The sequence below is a fragment of the Carassius carassius genome, chromosome 4 (genome assembly GCF_963082965.1).
Source record: "Carassius carassius chromosome 4, fCarCar2.1, whole genome shotgun sequence".
In the NCBI taxonomy this organism is placed as follows: domain Eukaryota; kingdom Metazoa; phylum Chordata; class Actinopteri; order Cypriniformes; family Cyprinidae; genus Carassius; species Carassius carassius.
Window position 1 is genome coordinate 29,527,527 of NC_081758.1, and position 25,046 is coordinate 29,552,572.

The 25,046-nt window shown below is 37.7% G+C and overlaps 1 protein-coding gene across 1 annotated transcript in view; it reads left to right on the forward strand.

The window, feature by feature from the left end:
- The window catches only part of LOC132139723 (probable voltage-dependent N-type calcium channel subunit alpha-1B), a 105,458-nt gene that overhangs the window by 72,821 nt on the left and 7,591 nt on the right, over positions 1-25,046 (forward strand). The window contains exons 20-47 of the mRNA XM_059548301.1: positions 622-1,416; positions 2,045-2,229; positions 2,413-2,533; positions 3,844-3,973; positions 4,091-4,150; positions 4,685-4,791; positions 5,610-5,621; positions 7,201-7,221; positions 9,551-9,647; positions 10,204-10,364; positions 10,861-10,998; positions 11,752-11,953; positions 12,692-12,856; positions 13,366-13,476; positions 13,823-13,906; positions 14,384-14,389; positions 15,293-15,409; positions 15,508-15,573; positions 15,746-15,837; positions 16,578-16,728; positions 17,880-18,007; positions 19,080-19,176; positions 21,667-21,772; positions 22,943-23,050; positions 23,490-23,617; positions 23,934-24,073; positions 24,190-24,313; positions 24,929-25,039. Of these exons, the coding sequence (XP_059404284.1) occupies positions 622-1,416; positions 2,045-2,229; positions 2,413-2,533; positions 3,844-3,973; positions 4,091-4,150; positions 4,685-4,791; positions 5,610-5,621; positions 7,201-7,221; positions 9,551-9,647; positions 10,204-10,364; positions 10,861-10,998; positions 11,752-11,953; positions 12,692-12,856; positions 13,366-13,476; positions 13,823-13,906; positions 14,384-14,389; positions 15,293-15,409; positions 15,508-15,573; positions 15,746-15,837; positions 16,578-16,728; positions 17,880-18,007; positions 19,080-19,176; positions 21,667-21,772; positions 22,943-23,050; positions 23,490-23,617; positions 23,934-24,073; positions 24,190-24,313; positions 24,929-25,039 (3,763 nt within the window). The remainder of the gene's footprint in view (positions 1-621; positions 1,417-2,044; positions 2,230-2,412; positions 2,534-3,843; positions 3,974-4,090; positions 4,151-4,684; positions 4,792-5,609; positions 5,622-7,200; positions 7,222-9,550; positions 9,648-10,203; positions 10,365-10,860; positions 10,999-11,751; positions 11,954-12,691; positions 12,857-13,365; positions 13,477-13,822; positions 13,907-14,383; positions 14,390-15,292; positions 15,410-15,507; positions 15,574-15,745; positions 15,838-16,577; positions 16,729-17,879; positions 18,008-19,079; positions 19,177-21,666; positions 21,773-22,942; positions 23,051-23,489; positions 23,618-23,933; positions 24,074-24,189; positions 24,314-24,928; positions 25,040-25,046) is intronic.

Genomic DNA, 25,046 nt, shown 5'->3' on the forward strand with positions numbered 1-25,046 from the left:
TATATTAAGTGCCGCTCCATTTAAAAGTAGGTGATGGTTCATTTACTGCTTATCACAGAACTGGCTTTACTGACGAGATATGCATGGCAATTCCATGCGATTAATCGTGCAGCACCAGTTCACATGCTCCAGACTCCATGACAAGGTCTTGGTCTTGGTTCTCATGTCTGAGTCGAAGAGTATACTTTCAGAGTCTTGGTCATGTCATGTGAACTCAATCTTGACTTGGACTCAATCCCCTTGTAGTCTGTAGGATCTGTCCTATAGGTCCTGTAGACTATAGTCCTATAGGATCTTTCCAACCATGAACACAGTGGAGAGATACAAATAGTGAAAAGTCCCATTGCTACAAGACTACATCTTCTTTGAGTCTCGGTTTTGACTCAAACTCAACCCTCTTCTGGTCTAGATTACAAAACTTTTAATTTATGTGAGTTTCAGCCATCCAAAATGAATTTTCAAATCAATAAGGGTTTTTAAAATAAAGCAAACAAGAAATCAACATCTTGAAAGGGGGTCTAGACATGGATGGAGACTAACCTCAACACCATGGCTAATTGTTTTTTAATTGAATCTGTCTGAGGTTTATACACTTCTTTCCTTAAATCTTCTTTCCACTAGTAAAGAACCGCAGCGCTCTCTAAAAATGATGTCCGTGTGGGAGCATCGCACCACACAGATTCGGATGCACATACGGGCCAGCAGTGAGGCATTGTACCAAGAGGAGCTCAACCCCCGGCTGACCACTAACCTTCACCTCCGCCCTGACATGAAAACCCACCTGGACCGGCCTCTGGTGGTGGAACCTCGTTGTGATGGTCCCATCAGTACCCACAGAGGCTGGGACAAACCCCAGGATTTGCAAGGGGAGGGCGGCACACCAGAGGAACGAGTCCCCCCTGTGATAGAGCCCCCACAGTCACACCCACCACGCAAGCACCACCGTCACAGAGAGCGTCCCTCCAATGAGACCAGTGAAAATGGTTACACGGGTCGACACAAAGAAGGCCGGCATCACGTCCATCACAGCCGCAGTAAGGAGCATGATGGGAGACGGTCTAAGGAGGGGAAGAGTGACAGGAGCCGGAGCAGAGAGGGGGGCCGCAGACATCACCACCAGAGCTCAGTTGATGAGGGAAGTCTGGAGACAGAACATCGTCACCATCACTCCCACAGGCATAACAGAGAGGGCAACGGAGTGGTCAGTGCTGTGGGGAAGAGCGAACGGTGGTCCAGGCAGAAGGATGGCTCACATTCAGAAACAAGAGGGGGAGAGAGGTGCTCCAGGGGCGAACATGGAGGTAATGGAGGGAGGAGACAGCACAGACTACGTACCAGTAAAGCTCAGTCCACGCTGGAAGGAGACGAGCAACAAGGGAATGAAGAGAAGGAGGAGGGCAAGTCTCACAGCCACAGGTAAAACTTTCTCCTTTTTTAGCAGCACATTTGTTCTCAAGTTCCCAAGAAAACTGAACCACATTCCAGTTGCTACATGACTGTTGACCTTTTCAAATGAGCAGTGGTGGAAATTCTGATTTGTCTTAATGATTCCCTTAAATGCATTCAGCAAAAAGACTCATTGAGATTTGTTCATTGATTCATTTTTTTTTTAGGTCATTACACCCCAGTGGGTGGTGACCAGTGACTTTTTATATTATATAAACAAATTTATGTACTCAACAGATTTGTTTGCAAACATTTATTGACTTAATAAAATGTGCATATCTACATATGTGACTCAAAAAAAAAAAGTTCATGAACGAGACGTTTTTTTCATTTAGTTTGAGTCCCAGTTTGTTTCTGAGTCGGTTTGTATCCCAGTGACTTTCTGAGTCGATCCAAACTCAAAACACCAACTCGTTCATTGAAGGGTCTATTTATTCAGTAGGTCCAACCAATAATATGTTCTGAAATATGAATCAGTGCTTGGAACTGACAGTGAAGGATTTGTTCACTTAAAAGATTAGTTCAGAAACACAGAAACATTAATGACCAAAACACCAGTGTTTAACCTCTGTAACCTCATTTTGACTCACTGATTCAGACACATGGACATGAGCGGAGATTCCCTGGCTGTAAACCCCCATCAACCTTCAGTTGGAAACCGATTGTGTCTTGAGAGACCTGAAGACTCAGACAATAAACAAAACATTGGTCAGACTGGAGGAATGGGAACACACATTCCTGTGACCGTCACATCTCCCCCTGGAGAAACGACCCTTATACCCAGTTAGTATTTCTCATTCAGTCCTACTATATAAGGTCACTGTGACCAATTTTTCACTCATTTTATACTCTCATATGTGTGCCATTTTTTTCAAGGGTGTTAACATTGCTACTGGCAACAAGCCAGTGTTGATCTAATGCTTACAAATGTGTAAATTCACACATGACATCTGTTTGTCTTCTCAGTGAACAGTATAGACAGTGAGACGATGCCCATGACTGAGAAGAATCTGGAGGATCTGAACCAGAGTAGCCATCGTCCCATCCTCCCCTTCAGCTCCATGTTCATCTTCAGCCCAAATAATCCGTAAGTGTGTGTGTGTGTGTGGAAAATTCATGAGTACCAGTGCTTTCAAAACCATGTGCATTTAAACATTTACCCTTGTGCAATGTAACAAATGAAAAAAAAAAAAAAGAATTCCTTTAACAATTTTTTTGTTAGCTTGACAGTAGCTCACATCAAAAAAGGTTTTCCAGAGAGAAGCAATTTTTTGTCGATAAGTATTGGTGTAGCATGGCACAGTTGAATGAGCATGTCAAGTACACATTATCATACTATTCTTGCTTTCAAGTAGTGTTTCACAGTTTATTATCTACAGTAATTTAAAGAAATGTCTCGTAATGAAACTGAAGTATCAAAAGATCTTTTCGTATTGTGACACTTCCAAGTTATTGCAAAAAATAAAAACATTTAGGGCAGAGACTTGGTTCTATCCATTGGTTGTTGATTGGATGGAGGCAGAGCTTAGAATTAATTGTAAGAAGAGATGGGTTTAAGAGGACTAAACGATCAAAGAATTCTGGCATACATCACTAGAGAGATATCTGTTGTTTTAGTGATCCAGATACATGTATGGAAATTTTATATAAAAAAAGAAAAACCTAGTCAAAGCAAATATATATATATATATATATATATATATATATATATATATATATATATATATATATATATATATATATATATATATATATATATATATATATACAAATTAATGGATAAATCGTTCACAATATGATCACTCACATGCATTTAGAAAATAGATAGGGTGAATTTTCATTTAATGTCGACTTTAATTAAAAGTAGCTTGATTGTCATTTCTACTATAAATTATGATTACTTACTGCATGGTACAATTTTAAAGTAGCTTCCACAACACTGCTGGGAGTCATTCTGAACATTCACATGCAGCATTTGTAGATGGAGACCACCAATACTGATATATCTGCAAACGTTTCTGCTTATTACTTGTCTTAACAGTCTCTAAGAATGGTTGTGAACTTTGAATGTGTGTGTTTACGGTAAACAACTTTAAGATCTTGAAGTATAAAAGGCATACAGTTCCATAAACCTCCACATAAAGCTGTGTGTTAATGGGCAATTGCCAAATGCACTTGTCCTACACAATCCTGTTCGTGAAACAATGTAGTAATACTTTTATTTTACTATATACTAATGCCACATGGGTGATTTTTCACCTGACTGTGCCTACCAGACATGTCTGCTAAGATGTTTAGGAAACTGACTTAATTGTGTAATTGCCTTCAGCCTCATTCTCATAGTGTCGGGGGTGTGTGTGTGTGTGTGTGTGTGTGCGTGTGCGCATTTGTGTGCAGGGTGAGGCGTCTGTGCCACTACATTGTGAGTCTGCGCTACTTTGAGATGTGTATCCTGGTGGTGATTTCCATGAGCAGTATAGCCCTGGCTGCGGAGGACCCAGTCCAAGCCAATGCCCCTCGTAACAATGTAAGTCACTCATATGTTTTGTCTGAGCTGGTCTGAATGTTCAAAGTCAGATTTTGTCAGTGTTTGACCTCCTTTTCCTATGACTTATGAAAATTTGATGACCTTTTCACTTCATAGGTTCTGAAGTATTTGGACTATGTCTTCACTGGTGTTTTCACATTTGAGATGGTCATTAAGGTAAATTTATGGTAAATTACAGTTTAATTGGATATATCATAGAAGAAGTGATCCAGAATTCCTCTCAGTACCAGAAATAAGGTTTTGTTGATAATCTCTCTATGTGAAGCCCATTAACCCATCTTAATATCAGGGACGTGCAAAATTATGTATTTTCATAAACGACTAGTCAGTAGTTTGTCTGAAGAACTAGTCAACTACAGTAGTTGGTCTAATTAAGATCACAGGACATGATCTTGTGTTCATAAATAGTTTTAGTACAGTAACTGACAGATTCATAATTCAAAATTTCTACAATCTTTTATTGTACAAAACAGTCATATTCCTCACAATAAAAAACTCCCACTGTTAGGATTCTGTAAAATAATGCGAACATTGCTCACAGCGAATGATAAAAAGTCTGCCACTAACTGTCTTGAAATTTATTGTAAAGGCAGTGAATCTGTTACAGAAATGGTGATTTGATGGCTGTAGTGATGGTGTCAAGGTTTTCACCTTAATAATCTTTCATATTTATGCTGCTTCTTTGAAAAGATGGTGGATTTAGGTTTATTGCTGCATCCTGGTTCATACTTCAGAGATCTGTGGAATATTCTGGACTTCATTGTTGTCAGTGGTGCACTGGTGGCATTCGCATTCTCGTAAGTTGCCTTTAATTTACAAATGCCTAAACCCCCATAAATTAGAATACCTAACCATGTTTGAAGTTTATTTTGATCTTGTCTATCTACAAATGACACAGTAATTTGCTGCAAACTCCCACTGATCTGTTATTTCCTTCCTGTCCTTCTCTCAGAGGTGTGGGTCACTTTTGAGAATTGAGTCTAAAAGAATGAATGTGTGTGTGTGTGTGTGTGTGTGTAGGAGCTAATAAAGGAGTTGTCTGATACGATCAGTTGTTCGCCCATGTCTTGTGGTTTAATGGATGAGCCATTGCAACACTTTAGTACTGCGGAAATGTTATTAGCTGCTATTAGAAACACTTGCCAGTTCAACAGAAATAGAAAAGATCTGTAACGTTAAGATTTTTAATTGCTATGGCAGTGCTGACTTCACATTGATACACCTCTCCTCTGCCTGACTTTCTTTCTTTCTTTCTTTAAAGATCCTGGTGTCTGGTGTCTCTTTATTAGGCTTCTTAACTAATTTTACCAGCAAGACATTCTTGGTTAGCCACCCTTACCTTAAGGATAAGTGTGAAGGAGATGATTTCCTGGCATGTCACTACTAATTTTCAATGAGTAAGGCAAGGTGAACAGAGAGTGGGTGCTATACCTTGAAATACAGCTTCAGAATTGCAGGGGTTTCTCAGAATGAAGGGGTCTCTCAGCTGTACTGACTAATCTGTCCTAATTCCTGTATGTTTTTATGTTTTTTTTCCACGTTGTCATGTCAAAGACGTGCTGTCACTGACTTTCCTCTCTTCCTCTATTTCTCTTTGCCTGGAATCGCTTGAAAGGAGCTTCATGGGGTAACACCTTAACTCTCTCTGTGTCTTTATTTCTGTCTCTGTCTCTCTCTCTCTCTTTTACTGTTTGTCTTTTTGCCTGTCTCTGTGTGAGTCCAGTAATGCTTAGCCCATAAGCAAGTTTTGAAGCATGGGATCTTCTGCAGTGTTTCAGCCTCTCCATAATCCATCATTTGGCATCACTCACACATTCGCAGCCAGTGAGCTTGATCTTCTTCTCCATGTCATTTAATTCTCTGTTGTCATGGAGGGCAGACACTATTGATCGGTTTCATTTCCTCGAAACATTCCTACCATTCTCAGTAGGTCTTCGGTGCTTACTGAATATGGAGCATCCTGGATGATCCCTACAGTGACCTCAGACAGGATGATCAGTGCATGTGTCATACTGTATCATATCAAAGATGACCTGTTCAGTTATGTTGAAGTGCCTTATCAAGGCAAGTCTGGCGTTTTTGGCCAGTGATTGCACCATTGTTCACTTTAAACATCACATCCATGCTCCATTGGCGGACATGAGAGCATGAACACATTTATTGTACATGCTTATCTTTCTGCATGTTTTCGGACTCACATGAGAGAGTGTGATGTACTGCAAATAAAAGACAGTTATATCTAGGGATGCACTGATATAAAAATTCTATAATGACTAAATTAATAAAATACAAAACACCAAAAATTAACAGTATAAACTTTTTTTTTTTTAGGTATGATATTATTAATTCAGATTTTTTAAAAAGTTCTTAGCTAGCTTATATTTAGCTTAAGATGGAATCCAACAGTGTTAATAAAAATAATAATAAAGACGTTTAAGGATTAACTTGATTGTTAGATGACAGCAAAGGTAATTGTAATGTTAAAATTGGAAAAATTAGCATGTAGAATTAAATATCAAATATCAAATCAGTTCAACTTTATTACTAGAGCACTTTCAGAAACCACAATGGGTACCAGAGTGCTGTACATAAAAGTAGTCAAATACATGAAGCACATCAAAAACACATCAAATTTACAATACATTATTAAAAGTTAAGGAATATAAATGAGTTTTTATAGCCCTCTGAAATGGCCTTAAGGTGGGAGATATTTTGCTTGTGTAAGAGTCTATCGGCTGTCATCAAAAAATCTCTATCTATACCTTTACATTTCAGACGCAATCAAGGAACCATCAGACATAGCTGATCATTTCAATGAAGAGATGTAAGGGTTAATATAAACTAATTAATTGATACCAAGATAACATGCATCCCTGGATATAACATTTTTCCCATATGGAAGTGTCTGTGTCACCCACCATACAAAGCCTATTCCTCCTTTTTGTCAGTTTCCAAAACATTTGCCTGAAAAAGTCCCGCAATTTCCTGTTTCTCCATCAGACAGTCATCAAAGACATTATGTCTTCTGTGTTTTAGCCTCACAAAAGAGCATGACGGTGCTCATAAAAGCCTTTTTCATTCTCATTGAAATGTTATGTGCAATGTTGAGAAAGGATGATGTGGTTTACTGTTAGTGCAGAGGTACTTTCCGTTGTCAGCATGTCATAATGTTTTGCCTTTTGCTTTGTGTTCTTCTCATTTATTAGATCACATCTTAACATAAACAGGTGGGGAACCCCTGATATTCTTTTTTTCTTCTTGATAAATCTTCTCTGTTCCTCATTGTCCTGGGCTTACTGAGATAATGTCCTTTACTGTCACTACATATTAGTGGAGTGAGAGTATCTGTACAGGGTTGGAGCCTCTACAATAACACTGCTAGCTTTCATCAGCACCTCTTAATGATTGTTGATTGATGTTGTATTGTTGTGAAAGAGCATTTCTCCACCATAATCGTTATCTGGGGTCCTGTGAAAGTTACCAGGGTGTCCAGTGGGACGTTATTGAGGTTCTTTATAGTTTGTAGTCAGTTTGGGGGATAAACATCAGGCCTGTACAGTAAATGCATGCTAGGCTAATGTGCATCAGGGAGCATGGGTGGAGTTGCATGACCTTGTGGAGCCCAGTGACTGGCCCAGAGGAGTAACTTCACCATGCTGATTTGTGACAATGCTGTAAGGTCTCTGCTGATTGGCTGTTTGATTGGTGGACACTGGATTTGTAGAAGAATGTATGAACTGTGCATGTGTGAGTAGACATTGGCACTTCCTAGGGGTGAAGTTGAAACTTTGCTTATTATTGTAAATGCTAGAAATCTGCAAAAGTTACCTGCTCTTGCACATGGAAAGATCTTTTGTACTTGTAGTCATTTATTTTGAAATATGTCCATGTGCAATAGAAAGGAATCACTGCTTGGGGATTTTTCGCAAGCATTTTCACAATAATTTCTTGAAGTTTTTATTTTCTGCTGATTCATCAACAATCATACACCTGCCAAAGCAATGATTATTCAATGCTTTATCAAAGTAAGAGATCGTGAATAAATGAGATGCGATATGAACTATCAGATATTCTGTTGTTCTCTCTTCCATTGCTGCACTGGAAGAACCAAATGGTACCTGCAAACAAAAGCAAATGATAATGACCTGCTTACTGTATATTATCCCGCTTATTACACGGCTGCTTTCCAAATTAAATAAATGCATGAAATATTTATTTTAACTGAAATTATTTTATAGTTAAAACCGCTAAGCGAAAAAGATTACAACATAATCCATTACAATGTACAAAACAAACAGCCGAGCAACGAGACAAACACTTTACCAATATTACAGTAAAATTCATTTTTACTGTTGTCAGTAACTGAGACGCAATTTTGGAATCATTTGCATTTGCAGGTGGTGTGATATGAGCGGTGTAAAAGTTGAGCCAATTTTATTGTATTATTTGTATACAGCATTGACATGGGCGGTGGTATGAAATTTCTGGCCACGGAAAACCATGATCACCCAATCAGAATCAAATATACAAGAGAGCCGTGTAATAATTAGTTGTAACATAAGATAATTGGGAGAATAAATTAGCACATATAGTAATTTATCTGCTCTTAATTTTGTCAGACATCCAACAAAACACATGCCCTTCATCAAAATAGAGGCTTAGTGAAGGTTATTTGAAAGAATGGAATATCTTACAAATAATATGACCATGGAGTGTTTCATCATGATTCAGTTAACGACTATGCTTGTCCTTGCATTTACTTCATTAAATGACATTGCTAGCTTGGCGGTTATGATTTGAGCATTTAGGAGCTGAAGCATGACTGGGGACTGCTCTTTTCTTAGGGTGAAATAACTTGAATTACGTTTTATTTAGCTGTCCTTTATCTTTTTCTTCCATTAACTATGCGTTTAATTAATACATGCACTGTTTTCAGATCTATGCAGTCAGTTCATCAAGGTGACACATTTGAAGCATGTCAATTTGATAAAGACTTGATAAAACAGCATTGATTCCTGAAAAGAAACAATGCCTTTTTCTAGGACAGGTTTCTTTGTTATCATTAGTGCAGTGTTGTTGTTTTAGAATCTGATGCACAGCAGCGTTTGGGTTAAATTCATGTTGCCTTTCTTATTTTATGCATGAATAATATTAAAATGTCATTCAATAATAAGCTAACATTTCTGATAGAGCTCATTAATGCAGAAATATTAACTATTTCACCTGCATGCAATAAAGATATATGTATTTCATACTCTGTCATCAAAGCATGAGCTTTTGGAAAATAACCAATCCTTTGTTGGAGCAATTTCAAAAGATGCTAATTCATTGGAGAATTAGCTGTTGGTGTTTTATTTTTTGCTTGTTTATAAAAAAGGTGAGTATGTTTAGTCTAGTGTTTCATTACTGACATTATAACCGATGGAAGCATTTTCATCATGTTTACTCACATTCCCATGTGTTTTGTCTGGATATGTAGGAATCCTTTGATGAAGACTGTCTACAGCATGTTTGATCCTGAATTTACTCACCCTTTGTTTATTCTGACTTGTGTAGAGGAACCAAGGGAAAAGACATCAGCACTATCAAGTCCCTGAGGGTGTTGCGAGTCTTGCGACCACTGAAGACCATTAAACGTCTACCGAAACTGAAGGTACACATTTCATCGCAGTCCATCAATACAGCTATCATGGTTAGGAAAGTATATTTATAATTGTAATTATTTTGTGGAAACCGTGACTATTGTTTTTAGGATTTTTTGATAGATTAATATATGAAAAGAATTAAAGAATTTGATTCAAAATAGAAATCAGTCAGGTTTATGAATTTGTTTTTTAACACTTTGCTGGGCTATATACAAAAAAAACAAAAAAAAAACAAAAAAAAAACAAAAAAAACATTGTATACATAGTGTAAACAAAAAAATTATCTCTGTGAGTACTAGTAAGATAGTACACAATAGATATGGAAAATAACTAATACAAAGAAGGATATAAACAAAAAACATGAAAATTGATGTGGTACATTTTGAAATGAAAAATGCATAACAGCAAATCGCTTTGTAGAAAATAAACTATTTTGGTTCCACCTATCTGAAGACAAGAAGAAATACATTTTTAAATAAAAATGCATAAAGCATTCAGCTTTATATCTGTAGCTGATTGTTAATGAACCATAGTGTGTTTGTGTGTGTGTCTGCTCTCTCATAGGCTGTGTTTGACTGTGTGGTGAACTCCCTGAAGAACGTGTTGAATATCCTCATTGTCTACATCCTGTTCATGTTCATCTTTGCTGTCATTGCTGTGCAGCTCTTCAAGGGCAAGTTTTTCTACTGCACAGACGAGTCCAAAGGTCTGGAGAAAGACTGCAGGTAGAGTGGGATTAATACAGGAGCAGAAAGCATTTTCTCACACCTGCAGCTCCCCCTGCAGGCATACAGTAGCATTTCCCAAATCCATGCAAAAGTGAGTGGAGAAATGAAGAGTTAATGAGATAAGGTGTTACAACTATGGAATGCATGGTAGTAGGTTTTTGAAACTATTATGGGATTTTACAAACAAGCCATATAAAATATAATCAAATAAATGTTGGGAAAATTATTAACATTTCTGGAGCTAATGCATTTTTCTAATTATGTTCAGCACTGTTCTCTTTTGCTCTCTGTCAGTAATTTCTATAAAATTATTCTAAGTCTTATACTACTATTACTACTACTACTAGTACTACTACTACTACTACTACTACTACTACTGCTAATTTTAAACTTCCAGGTGTACTGATAGCACCAGGTTTAATCTACTTTCTGTCCTGAATGGGTATATCTTTATATATGCTGTCTCTATCATTGTTTTTTTTTTGCTTATTAGAGGGCTGTTCTTGGATTATGATAAGGATGAAGTAGCAGCCCAGCCCAGGGAGTGGAGGAAATATGAGTTCCACTACGACAATGTGCTGTGGGCGTTTCTTACTCTCTTCACTGTTTCTACTGGAGAGGGCTGGCCAACGTAAGTCAGCAGACATGTGAAATGGTCCCTAATGGGGTATATGTCAAATGCCACCTTACCAAACCAGAAAATAGGTCTCATCACATCCTCTTGTTGGAGAAAGTGTTAATAGCAGTATAAAGTGATGGTGGTGTCTATGGACTTTTAAGGTAATCAGTTTTACAGAATACAAAAGTTTGTTGTGCATAACCCCAATTACATTTATAACAGATGTTTGCTTTATATACAGTTCAACCATTAGCTCTTCAGTATGATTTTGTAGGGATTAGAAACCTATGAGCTTCTGTCCCCTTCAAACACTTCCCTTGTGTCCTCCGACCCCTCAGTGGCCTTTTATTCTCTCACTTTAAAGGCCATAATCAGTTTGAAGTGGTGCTCTTTGAGGCTCTGTGATACTGATAAAGCACAGCTCTCAGTAGGCCGACTAGACAGACATTCATAAATCAGCGTCAGCTCATGAATGTGCTGGAAAAGCCATTGTAATCGTCTGTGATGCATTTATTTATTTTATTTATATAGTTGTTCACAAGCTTGTTGGTGTCAGTGTTCTGCAGCTGCTGTGTAATTCTTTTTCCTCACAGTGTTTGATTGTTTAATTCAATTATTTCAATGTATTTAGAAATTCAGTAATGCAAGATATATAAAATGCTTCAGGCTAAGACCTGTTGTCACACACTGAATTTTCTTTAAAAAAAATATTACTTTGGTCACACAATAGAAATGACAGTTACATGTAATGTTGTCTGTACACAGGGTTTTGAAGCACTCTGTAGATGCCACTTTTGAGGACCTGGGTCCTAGTCCAGGCTACCGCATGGAGATGTCCATCTTCTACGTGGTCTACTTTGTGGTCTTCCCCTTCTTCTTCGTCAACATTTTTGTGGCCTTGATAATTATCACATTCCAGGAACAGGGCGATAAGGCCTTGTCAGAGTGCAGTCTGGAGAAGAATGAGGTATAACTGAATAATGTATTTATATATATATATAATATATTGTTTTCATAGTTCATTAGTAATTGGCAGGTGTGGTGAAAAGTATTTTTGTTTCGTATTTAACATCTTAAAAATATATATATTTGGTATTTACATATATTATTTGATGTCATAATAAAAGAAATGGGCAATGTTACAATTTGGTCTTGAAGTTTTCATATCTTGTTCGGTTATATGGGAGAAAAATAAAGCAAACAATTGTACTTTGTAATAAGAGTCCACTGAAAGTTACAAACACTGGAGGTGTTTTTAGAGTTTAGTGATGTGTACGTTACCTACAGTGAAGCCAGCCATGGTAACAGCTGCAGATGTCCAGGGAGGGATTTGTAACAGGATTAATCCATGTGCCTGCGGCAGACCACACACACACACACACACACACACACACACACACACACACACACACACAGACAGACACACACACACACACAGACACACACACACACACACACACACCTAAATACCCACTCAGAAACAGGTATACAATCATATGCTGACACACAGTGACGCCATTAGAGGTCTATTTTCTTGTTTTATTTATTTTCTTCCACAGTTGTCTCTGCACTTTGTATGATTCGTTTTGGGTATCAGAGAGAGAATGTGACTTCAGAAAGTCTTTTCTGAAATGTAAAGATGGATAACAGTAGGTGTGTGTCTGTTATGTGAATTAATTTCTCTTTTGCTGTTTTTTTCTCTCAGAGAGCCTGCATTGACTTTGCTATCAATGCCAAACCGTTGACCCGCTATATGCCACAGAACCAGCAGTCCTTTCAGTACCGCTTGTGGAAGTTTGTGGTTTCTCCACCGTTTGAGAACTCCATCATGATCATGATCGCTCTCAACACTGTGGTGCTCATGATGAAGGTCAGTAGGCTATTTTTCTTTTAGTAGCAGTCCTTTCTTGGAGAGTTGACAGCTATCAGATAAGTATGCATCAGAAGTGAGAGTAAAAGACATTTATAATGTTACAAAAGATTTAAATTTCAAATAAATGCTTTTTTTTTTTTTTACTTTTGATTTATCAAAGAATCCTGAAAAAAATTGTCACATTTACCACAAAAATATTAAGCAACAGTCAACATTGATAATAATAAGAAATGGTTCTTCAGCACTACATCAACATATTAGATTTCTGAAGAATCATGTGACACTGAATACTGTTTTAATGGCAGCTGAAAATTTTGCTTTGCCAGCACAGGAATAAATTGCAATTTTTAAATATATTAAAAATATTGTATTATTTTTTATGTTTTATTTTTTTGCTGATGACTTCCACTGGTTTTATTCCGATTTGTGAAAATCATGCAATTTGTTGTAACAAAATAAAAAAGGATGCTCAAATAAATAAAATATTTCCCTCCTTACACCTGCAGTTCCATGGGGCTCCTGAATTTTATGAAGCAATGCTAAAGTATCTCAACATTGTTTTCACTGCTCTCTTTTCAATGGAGTGTATTATAAAGATTATTGCTTTCGGGCCCTTGGTGAGTATCGTCACTTATACCCTCACTTATACCCTGTTCCTCAAGGAGAAGTTCACCCAAAAATGAAACTTCTGTCACATGTCAGCTTTTGAGGAAAAGATTTACTTTCAAAATCTTTATAGCCGTGTTCATCTTCCACAAAAAAAAAATGTGTGTGTGTTCCACAGAAGGTCACAGTTTTGGAACGACGTGAAGGCTAGTAAATGATGACAGAATATTCATTTATTTTGGGTGAACTAATTCTTTCATGCACAGTAAAACAATTAAATAATTCTGTGATAGAGTGTGAAATTGTAAGCCTCTCCATCCTGTCCCTGAATAATTTCTCTAATTCTTTTCTTCTCAGAATTACCTGAAAGACGCCTGGAATGTGTTTGACTTTGTGACTGTGCTGGGCAGCATCACTGACATCTTGGTCACTGAGATTAACGTAAGTGAGCAGCACCGAGCTCTGCGTTTGAGCTCTATTAGAGGAGAGTCTTAGAGCTAGACCGAGTGTAATACCAGACAGCAGAGATTGGCTGAGAAGAAAAGCCCAGACATGAATGATGATGAGCTGAGGACCCATCACAGCTTTGTCTCTGGCCCAGAAACAGAAGGGAAGAGAGCTCTGTGTTGTTTTTCCAGATAAAATGACAGTAATTGACTTACCAAATTCATTTGGTGAAGCTCAATTTGACCAAATCACTAGTCTGTGGCTCTAATTTGTGCTTTAAGAAGTCTTATGTTGTATTATACCGTATGTCTTGACGTCCATGTCATTGTCAAAAGTTGCTACTAATGGTAATTGTGTTTGTTCTGTAACTATATATGTGCTTGATGGCTGTTTTTGTTTTCCTGTGTTCCATAAATGTCTTCACTCAAATCTTGGCTTGCTCCTGCCATGATTTAACATCTTCATATATAGACTACGGTGAGTTGTTCTCTTGTCTTTGAACGTATGTCTATTCCACCCTGCTGGGAATGAAAGAACTTCCTATTGCAGCACATCATAAGGTTCTTCTTTACTGAAGATATGGCAACATCATTTTTACAATCACCCCATGTTTTTCAGTTGACTATGTGGTAAAGTTGTGGTCTGTTTGAAGTCATTATAGGCTTCACTAATGCTTATCATGGATTGACATCCTTGTTGGTCCAACCAATCATGTTTTTGGCTAGATTGGCAGCAATATTGTACTTGAAAATTTTTGACTCTGAATCCATAGTCTGGATGTCTTAATGCAAGGATTCCAAAACTTTTTTTTGTCAGCCAAGTCTTTGACCTAAAATATTTACTTTAAGTACTTCCTGAGATTTTAACGTAATATTTCAATAAATTAACAACACATTTGTATATTCATGTTTCTGTGATGGTTAAATGTCATGGTAAAAAATAAATAAATGTATTTGTTTTGATTGTTTTAATTTTAAGTTATTTATTTTAATTTTGTAATTTTAATTGTTTAATTATTAGCTTTTTATCAACTCACAAACTAGATGCAGTTCCCTTATCAACCCCCAGGAGTTCACAAATCCCAGTTTGGGAAACCCTGCCTAAGGAAATTGCATTATTGACATTTGTACAATAAAAAAAATTAACTTAACCTCATAATAATAGAACTACAGATAAATGTAGTCTAATATTTCAGGTTCAGTATGACGGGATTCGAGAAGTGGTCTCATAAAGATTAAGGTTTTATAAAATACTCTCATGCATGTTTTTTTAGGATCCAAATATACAAACTTGTTGTTATAAAGAGATCTGAGGGTTGAAGTAAAGAGTGCTGAAGGATTAAATGGAGCTTTTAGATTGACAAAGCCTGTGTTCCTACAGGACCGTCTGCTGAACTTGAGTTTCCTGAGGCTCTTCAGAGCAGCCAGACTCGTCAAACTCCTTCGGCAGGGATACACCATACGCATCCTGCTCTGGACATTCGTCCAATCGTTTAAGGTAACTCTATTTAGACTGATTAGTTATTCATTGTTGGAAACTTTATTTTATTATTATTATTTTTTTTAAAGTTATGAATTCTTCTTGTTTATTTCCAGGCTTTGCCTTATGTTTGCCTTCTAATTGCCATGCTGTTTTTCATCTACGCCATCATAGGAATGCAGGTATATAGAATTTAAGTGCTTCAGTGATGGTATTTTCCAGTAAAAGATCATTACAATACTCCTGTGCATTTTATCATAGGTGAATTGAAATATAGAAATTGTATTCTGTTTGAAGGTTGTTTAATGTAACTGTTTCAAAATACATGCATTTAAAGTAACATTGTGATTGCAGGTGTTTGGGAACATCGAGTTGAGTGATGATACCGCCATCAATCGTCACAACAACTTTCGCACTTTCCTCCAAGCGCTTATGTTGTTGTTCAGGTCTGCACACACCTGATATTCTTTATCTACTACAATCAAAGCCACCTGAGAAAGCAGGAAATCTTAGTGAAGCTTCTGGGGTTGTACAATGGAATAAGAATCTAAAGTCTAAAGGTCTGACAAATTATGTTGCAGATTAGAGAGGATTCTACGTTAGAATGTTTCTGTAATATCTCCTCTAAACGCTATATTTAGCCAGATCACTTTATGTAGACTTTGATTGATATCAACTTTAATAGTGCACATTTGTCTAATGCAATTACGATTTTATGGAGAGCTGTGTTTATAATTTATCAAGATCTTTCATGGTCAAAAAATATTCCTATATAAAAAATATAGCCATACAGCAATTACAGCTAACCTAGTCTGATCTATCTATTCAGTCATTTCCATTTTTTTAAATACTTGGTATCACTTTGTTTGCATCGCTCTGTTGTGCTCTACTCTCTCTGGTCTCCCCTTATGGTCAGATTGAATTTTAAAGTACCATCTGGAGTATCAGCCATGTTGCTAGAAAACAACATCTCCTAATGAAATTCATGAACAAATTTCCATCTTTCCCATGAGCAGACAGCACGTCAGTGTGACAACAGTGTTATAAATGAAATCTGGCTCAACAGTAATTTAAATTTCAGACCTTTTCCCATCATCTCCAATCTCTGTTATATTCTCTGACAGTCATTCCTGCTTTTAGCAGATGCCCCATTTATTCAATCAGCTCATCATGGTGTCTCTTGCAGGAGTGCTACTGGTGAAGCCTGGCACGAGATTATGCTGTCCTGTCTGAGTGAGCGCACATGTGATGCGAGCTCAGGCATTCATGGAAAAGAGTGCGGGAGTGACTTTGCCTACTTCTACTTTGTCTCCTTCATTTTCCTCTGTTCTTTCCTGGTTAGTGCTCAGAGTCGTATCAGCCAAAACAGGCTTATCATTACTGTAGAATACTGGTTTTCAACCCTGCACCTGGGGAGCCACTGCTCTGCACATTTTGTGTGTTTCCCTTATTTAACACCTGAGTTAGAGCATCAACTTGTTAGGAGCAAGCTCCATGAACTATCATGTCATGTGTCAGTAAGAGAGACATACAAAATGTGCAGAGCAGTGGGTCCCCAGGACCATTAAAAACCATTGCCACAACACTGCTTATTTATCTTAAATCTAAAAACCTGGCTGAACGGGACGCTTGAATTGATGCAAAAGCTTTAATTTGATTCCGATTCAATATGTTTTAATTTAATTATTAAATTATTAGATTCATTGGGCATTTTTCAGTTATTTATTAATGAAGCACATTTAAAAATGACAGCTTTTGACCAAAGGGCTGTAAAGGTTTTAAACAAGCAACAATATGAAACACAAACACAATGTGCAGTAAAATGCCACTATTATATGCTTATGACAAAATATCTGCCTATGTGCAAAAATTACAAAATTGTCTATTCTAATGCTGTAAATTATATAGGGCAGTGTTTCATCACACTACACTTTTGTTCCAAAGACTTTAATTCATACGCATGGGAATGCGGAAGAAAGGACACACAGTGTCATAAGAAGTTTGACAAAAATGGTGTGAAGTTTAAAAATTCATTTTTGTTTTTAACTATTTATTAAATGAACCAGCTCATAAGAGAAATTGGTACAGTAATGGTTTTGATTCGCCAGAAAGAATCAGTTTATGAGCGTAATTAGATCGAGAATCTAACTGCATTGTTCATGTTTTATGATGTATTTCTATGCAGCTCACCCAAACAAACAACTCAATAGAAAGAAATTTTTTTGTGCAAAGTCACATTTAATACAGACTGCAAACACACACTTACGGTTGAGGTCAAATATTTTATTGTGATGGTAATTATTTGTTTTGCCATTGCACTGAAGATGCAGAAGCCATTCACTGTTTTTTGTACAGTACTCTGATCAATCAGGAAATCTATCTTTTTACCCAACCTTAATTTGCAATTAATGTCATCCTCTCAGATATTTTCAGAGTGTTATTCCTGCTCTGTGACCTTCAGATTCTTTTCTCCCACCACTTTCTCCAGATGCTGAACCTGTTTGTGGCTGTCATTATGGACAACTTTGAATATCTGACACGTGACTCCTCCATCTTGGGCCCTCACCACCTGGATGAGTTTATCCGAGTGTGGGCAGAGTATGACCCAGCTGCATGGTATGTTTCAGTCTGCACTCCCTCACCAGATGGAGACAATAGAGATATAGTAACTGATGATAATGTGTGACTGAAGATCCTCCCACACAGTGCCCATAAGAATCGTGGTCTGGATGTGAATGGGATCTTGTACACCTATCCACGTCCATTCTGTCCATATCACAAATGTGTTCTCCAAGCTTTCTTCATGAATGTCATGTTTTGCTTGTTCTTTCCACAGCGGACGGATTTCCTATAAGGATATGTACAATTTGTTGAGAATTATCTCGCCCCCTCTTGGCTTAGGGAAGAACTGCCCTAATAGGGTAGCATACAAGGTTTGCAACCCAAGCAACTTCTTCCACTTGTCTGGCCTCTTGTGTACAAACACCCAGAGACCCAAACTTGAATGGCTGTGCTCAAATGACTTGCCTTCACACAAGCACTTGCCCCACCAGATTTGACTGGCTTTGGTTAATGATGCTGAGTGGGAAACGAAGCTTTCAAGGCCACGTAACACTCTAACCCCTTCTTCTATGACACTTACATAAAGTTTTCATATTCACAATTCAGGGTTTTGGCACTAAAATAATGTTACAATATCAAGCTTAATTGTTTTTTTACATATAAAGCTCAACCTAATAGTTGTGATTTGCATAAACTATTCAGATGAAACTGGCGTTGAAACCTTTGTTTCCGTGCACTGAAAGAGGAAACTCCCCTGATGTCTCAGCATGCAGATGCAGACATCTTCCAAACAATGCAGCCATTCTGTCACCATCCATTCCTTGTGTCTTTTCGCTCACCTCTTCCATTTCTCCTTATCAGGGATCAACTCTCTCACCTCTGACCTCTAACCTTTGGGATCCATCTCTGACCCTGCCAGGCCAGGATGGCATCCCTGTTCATGACACTCTTGGAAATCTAATTAACAAAAGATTTCTGTTTTTTGTCGTCTGTTGTTTGTTTTTGTCTTTTCTTTCATTTCGTCTTGATCGGTTTACTTTCTTGCCCCCCTGTTTCTCTTCCCATCTCTCTAACCCCCCAATCCTTTTCTTTATTTTGGGTTATTTGCGTTGTCTGCACTGTGAAGTGGCCGTATCAAGTACCTCGATATGTATGAGATGCTGCTCCACATGTCCCCACCTTTAGGTTTGGGAAAGAAATGCCCTCCACGAATCGCCTACAAGGTAGCTCAACTTTACATGCCCCCCTCTCTCTGCTCGTGCTGTCTTCCCATTGGCTTATTCTTCAGCCAATCTCTGTGCTCTTGCAGTGTTTCCCCTCGTGTTTTTTTTTCTCCCCACGCTCGGATCTTTTTGGTGTAGTCCCTCCTCCTCTCCCTTTTTATTCGAGTCTTCCCCTCCACTTCCTTTGTAATCTAGGGATGGTCACAGACTAATGATGAGTATGACTGCAGAACTTTAATCTATTTAATGTTTAGCTACAACCCAGACTCATTGGAAATGCATGCCTATTTGGACATTTCTGCAAAACGATGTTACATTTCTTCTTGCACGTTTTGTTACACTATCAAAGGGAAATGTCCAGTGAGTGAAAATAAAAGCACGTTCAGTTTTATGCGAAACAGATGAATATGAATTTGACAATGCTTTATTACATTGCTTGTAGTACATATTGCAGCAGTTAGAAAATAAAATGTCTGATGAGTGGTTCTAAAATCACGTTTGAAAATAACGTACCACCTATGCAATAACCTAACCTAAACCTGACCGATGATGTTAAATAAGCAAGTGTAATATAACACATTTGCTGAAGCAACCATGCCATTTTAGCTTGCTTCTGCAAGTCTATGAGCTAATTTCATAGGACTCATATTTCATGGGACTTGTACCCGAGTGTTCCATGTTGAAAATGCAACACTATATCAGGTGAGCTAGTGAGCAAGTTTACTACATCAAAAAGCCATGCACATGGAGCTGGATGTGTTATGTAAATATCAAAATGTATTATTCTACAAATCATGCAAGATTTTGGAGGTCATGACAGGTTACTATGCAAGGAACTGCATAAAAAATGTTTTTTTTATTATTTATTTAAAAGTTTATTTATTTATTGATTGCTAACCTGCCCCATAAAAGTTTTAGTTGTTTTACTGACTGTAGTGAATTGTTTGTATATACATTACGTACATTTTGGGAGTTTTGCAAAAATGTAGGTAGAAGCATGTATTTTCGTTGAGCCTACATGTATGTTTAATTATGATGTTAATAAGTGAGAGTTAAATTAAATTTATCTTCTATGGTCATACTTCATGTGTATAAAATTTTCCACTTAAGTTGCATTGTGTAAGGGTTTGTGCACGACATTGTTAAAGTGATTTTCTGTACCAATAATATGCACTGAAAATGCAAAATAATTTATGTAATCTCAGTTTACATAAAAAAAAATGTGCCCAAATTGCTCTTTTTGCGGGTTTCTATGTCTTCCATTGGGATTTACTTAAGGGCCCCAAACTTAGCTTAAAAACCTCTTTTAGAGCCTTTATGTTATGTTAGAATTGGAAACATTTCTCACCCTTGTTTCATGTAGAAGTGTGTGTAACCTAAGTTGCTTTCAGTCATGAGAACTTTGCACTTGACCTCTCTATTTTTTCTTGGTGGACTTATTCTCCTTGTCTTGCCAGTGCTGTCTATCTCTCATCCACTCAACCATTTCCTCTCTCTTTTCTTTGTCCTGTAGCCTTCTCTCTCTCTCTCTCTCTCTCTCTCTGTCTCTCTCTCTCTCTCTCTCTCTCTTTATGTCTGCAGTATATGAGAATGTATGTCTGTGTGTCAGAATGTCCACCTGTTTATTTTCTTTGTACATTCTGGTCTATTTCTCTTGCACTGCTACTGCTAGTAGATGTATGCTCTCTTTGCTCAGGGGAGCTCAACTCTTCACAATGAATCACACTAAACCATACTGTACACCTGTACATCCCATGATCCAATCCAGCTGTCATGTTTAAAGGTCCACTCTATTATTTTCCTCTTAGAAAGTTTTAACCATACAGAAATTTAATATAAAAAATTGGATGCACCTTTAAAGGTTGAAGTGTGTAATTTTTGAGACTCAAATGACTCAATTACACAAGTGACCTTTTTAAACATGATTCTTAGTATTTTTACAAAGCTGTTGTCAGAATGATTCAGTTGAATGTTGCTGGTGTGTTTAGCATTGTTTCAGCTCTAAAAAGCTAAAACTGGTAACCATTTGAAACTCTTCAGCCTAAAAGCAGCTATCTGCTGCAATTTTATTGATCAGTAATTCCCAGAGTCGAGCTCCCATGTCCTCTGAAGCCCCTCATGGTTATGTGTACATGCTTTTCTCCACTCTCGAGTCAGTGTCGGTTTATCACCAGTGCACTTTGGTTGCGGATCGTAGCCTATAGCAGTGAATGTGAATGTTTGATTCTGTACGTTTCTATTCTGTATGTGAATAAAACTGTTTGTGTGCTTGAAATGACAAGATTAGAACAGGATTCTACATTACTGAATGACTAAACTGATCCAAAATATATATTGCTTGATTACTAGAATGCATGAACTGAATCAATAGAAGGATATGAAATAAGCATGCCTAATTTCACATGCACACAAGCTGTTTTGTTTTTGGGTTGTTCTGGTTGATTTTGAGAAGTGTTTTACCCCACTAATGAACATCATGTCTCCACCTAGCGGCTGGTGAAAATGAACATGCCCATTGCAGAAGACAACAGTGTGCACTTCACCTCTACACTGATGGCTCTGATCCGCACTGCCTTAGAGATCAAACTGGCATCAGGTCAGTCTGGTGCCATTAGATAATTGTTCCACCTTCCCTCTCTCTTAAAAGAACTCCAAATGTGATTAGTGCTTAATGGACAGATTTAATCACTTATTCAGTGTGATCTGGTCCGTTGCTGCTGCGAGTTCCATTTCCACCCAGAGCAGTGTGTGTGGGATGGTGTATGTAGCATGTGTTTAGCACTGGGTGGGTTCTTCTAGCTTCATTTTAACAGTGTTGCCTTGCGATGTATTGCTCTAAATTCACTGAACTTATTATTATTATTATTAATTTATTTTTTATTTTTATTACAGGAGATTAAAATAGTTTTTCTAGCTTTGCTAAATTCCTCTACTCCAACAGTGTTTTGTCTTTCAGTGCATTGATCTTAATTCACAAGTTTTTTTAAATATTTATGAAACAACAAAATAATTAAACTGAACTTAAAGGGATACTCCACCAAAAAAATTTAATTTTGTCATTAATCACTTACGCCCATATCGTTCCAAACCCGTAAAAGCTTTGTTCATTTTCGGAACACAATTTAAGATATTTTGGACGAAAACTAGGAAGCTTGTGACTGTCCCATAGACTTCCAAGTAAGTTACACTGTCAGGGTCCAGAAAAGTATGAAAAACATCATCAGAATAGTCCATCTGCCATCAGTGGTTCAACCGTAACGTTCTGTTTCAGCCGTGCCACAAAGATGCGCTGTTTCTACATGTATTTAGCTTTGATTTGAAAGAAAACATTGCATCCTTGTGGCGCGGCTGATACAGAAGAGCATTTGTAGCATAGGAGACTGTTGACAAAGGAATTGTTGAATAAAGTCATTATTTTTTTGTTTTCTTCGCTTACAAAAAATATTCTCGTTGCATCAAAACATTACGGTTGCACCACTGATGGCAAATGAATGGACTATTCTGATGATGTCTTTCATACTTTTCTGGACCTTGACAGTGTAACTTACTTGGCAGTCTATGGGACAGTCACAAGCTTCCCAGTTCTCATCCAAAATATCTTAAATTGTGTTCCGAAGACAAACAAATCTATTACTGGTTTGGAACGACATGGGATAAGTGATTAATGACAAAATTTTCATTTTGGGGTGGAGTATCCCTTTAACTGTGTATATATAATATATAGTCTAATAAGCCTCTTTCCTTTCTGTTTATCATCTCTCCAAAGGCATGGTGGCCCAACGTCTGTCAGACGCTGAACTGAAGAAGGAGCTTGCTATGGTCTGGCCAAGCCTGTCTCAGAAGACTATGGACCTGCTGGTCACTCCACACAAACGTAAACACATTATGAATCATCACACAGGAGATCCTTTCTTTTGCCACTTAAATACTCTCAAATACTTGCATCCACATATTACAAAACTAACACTGAGGTACTGACACATACTTACAAATGATCTAGACCAGGGGTGTCAAACTCAGTTCCTGGAGGGCCACAGCCCTGCAGAGTTTAGATTCATCCCTTATAATATATACACAATCCAACTAATCAAGTCCTTCAGGCTTATTTGAAAAACTACATGGTGTGTGTTGGAGCAGGTTTGAAACTAAACTCTGCAGGGCTGTGGCCCCTCAGTTTGACACCTCGGATCTAAACAGAACCCAAAGTATTTTCACATGGGCAAACATCTCAAACACAATACACAGCAACATCTAGTGGTCACCATTGGAACATCCAAACAACACATAACTAAGGTGCATTTGTCTCTTTGCAGCCAATGAGCTTACAGTGGGGAAGGTATATGCGGCTCTTATGATTTTTGATTATTACAAGCAAAACAGAGCCAAAAGACTTCAGATGCAGCAACAGCAGCAGAGAGAACAGGCTGGACCTGGATCTCAGGTGATACATATATATATACTTACACTACTACTCAAATTGTTGTGCAATTTTTCTAATTTTTGTTATTTCAAACTGTACAGTAACAAATAGATGTACAATGAAAATTAAATCCCAATGGAAGACATAGAAACCTGCAAAAAGAGCAATTGGAACACATTTTTTTATGTAAACTGAGATTTTTTTATTTTGCATTTCAGTGCATATGATTGGTACAGAAAATCTCTTTTACAATGTCGTGCACAAACCCTTACACAATGCAACTTATGTGGAAAATTTACTGGTAGTAAATATGTGTTTTGATTCTCTCTGTTTGAAGAATAAAGTCAGTGCTCTTTTAGAGCCTATTCTCCCACTAACCCACATGCAAGATCAGACCATGAACAGTGTAGATTCGGCCTCAGAATTTCAAGCTCAGACCAGACGCAGCTCCACCATGCTCAATAACGGACACACACAGTGAGCACAATATCCCTTGCTGCATGCATTCCTATTCAGTACACACTTTAATTAATCTATTTGCCATGACAAGTGTATCTACTCTAATATGTTTTTTATTTTTATTTCATGCCCAGTCTTGACAACACAATTAAAGGATCTTCATCCTGGGCTTCAGAGTCCAAGGAGGTGCAGTGGTCTAAACGGCGGCCAATGTCCAGAGGTCAATCAGAGAATGCCTCAAATGCAAACACTGCCCAGGTGCTGTAAATAAAAATGCCAACTCTCTCTGACACACACAGGCTGTGTCTGAAAGCCTAGGCAGCTGACTTGCTGCATTATCAAGCAATGACTTTGCAGGCAGCTTTTTTACACGAAGGCACCTCATGAAACAAATTTTGGATGGGCTTCTAAGGCACCGTAACAGTTTAAATATCTACAACAAAATAGATCGAGTTTTGGTGATAACTAAATTAATTGTTTCAACTAAACGAAGGATACAGTACATCTACAGTGAAGGTATCTCATGAGACAGGAAGTGAAGCTAACTTTGGATTCAGACGTGCCCTGATGCCTTCCTACCTTGGAATGCATCCTCCTAAGGCAGCATTTTAGAGCTTTCAGATGCAGCCACAGTGCCTTTCTTTAATGTAGGGGTGTCCAAACTCTGTCCTGGAGGGCAACTGTCCTTCAGAGAATAGCTCCATCCCCAATTAAACCAGCTAATCAAGGTATTACTAGGCATACTAGGACCTTTCATGCAGGTGTGTTGAGGCAGGTTGGAGATACTGTAAACTCTACAGGACAGTGGCCCTCCAGGACAGAGTTTGGACACCCCTTATGTGTATTTAATCTCTTATTGTGTGTTTTTAATAGGCATCAGTAGAAATGAGGAAGATGGAGAACAGTGCCAACACAGTGTCCTCTGGCAGTCTTGAAGGCCAAGGACGTGCAGTATCCATGCCAAAACTCAACACAGAAATGCAGGTATTCT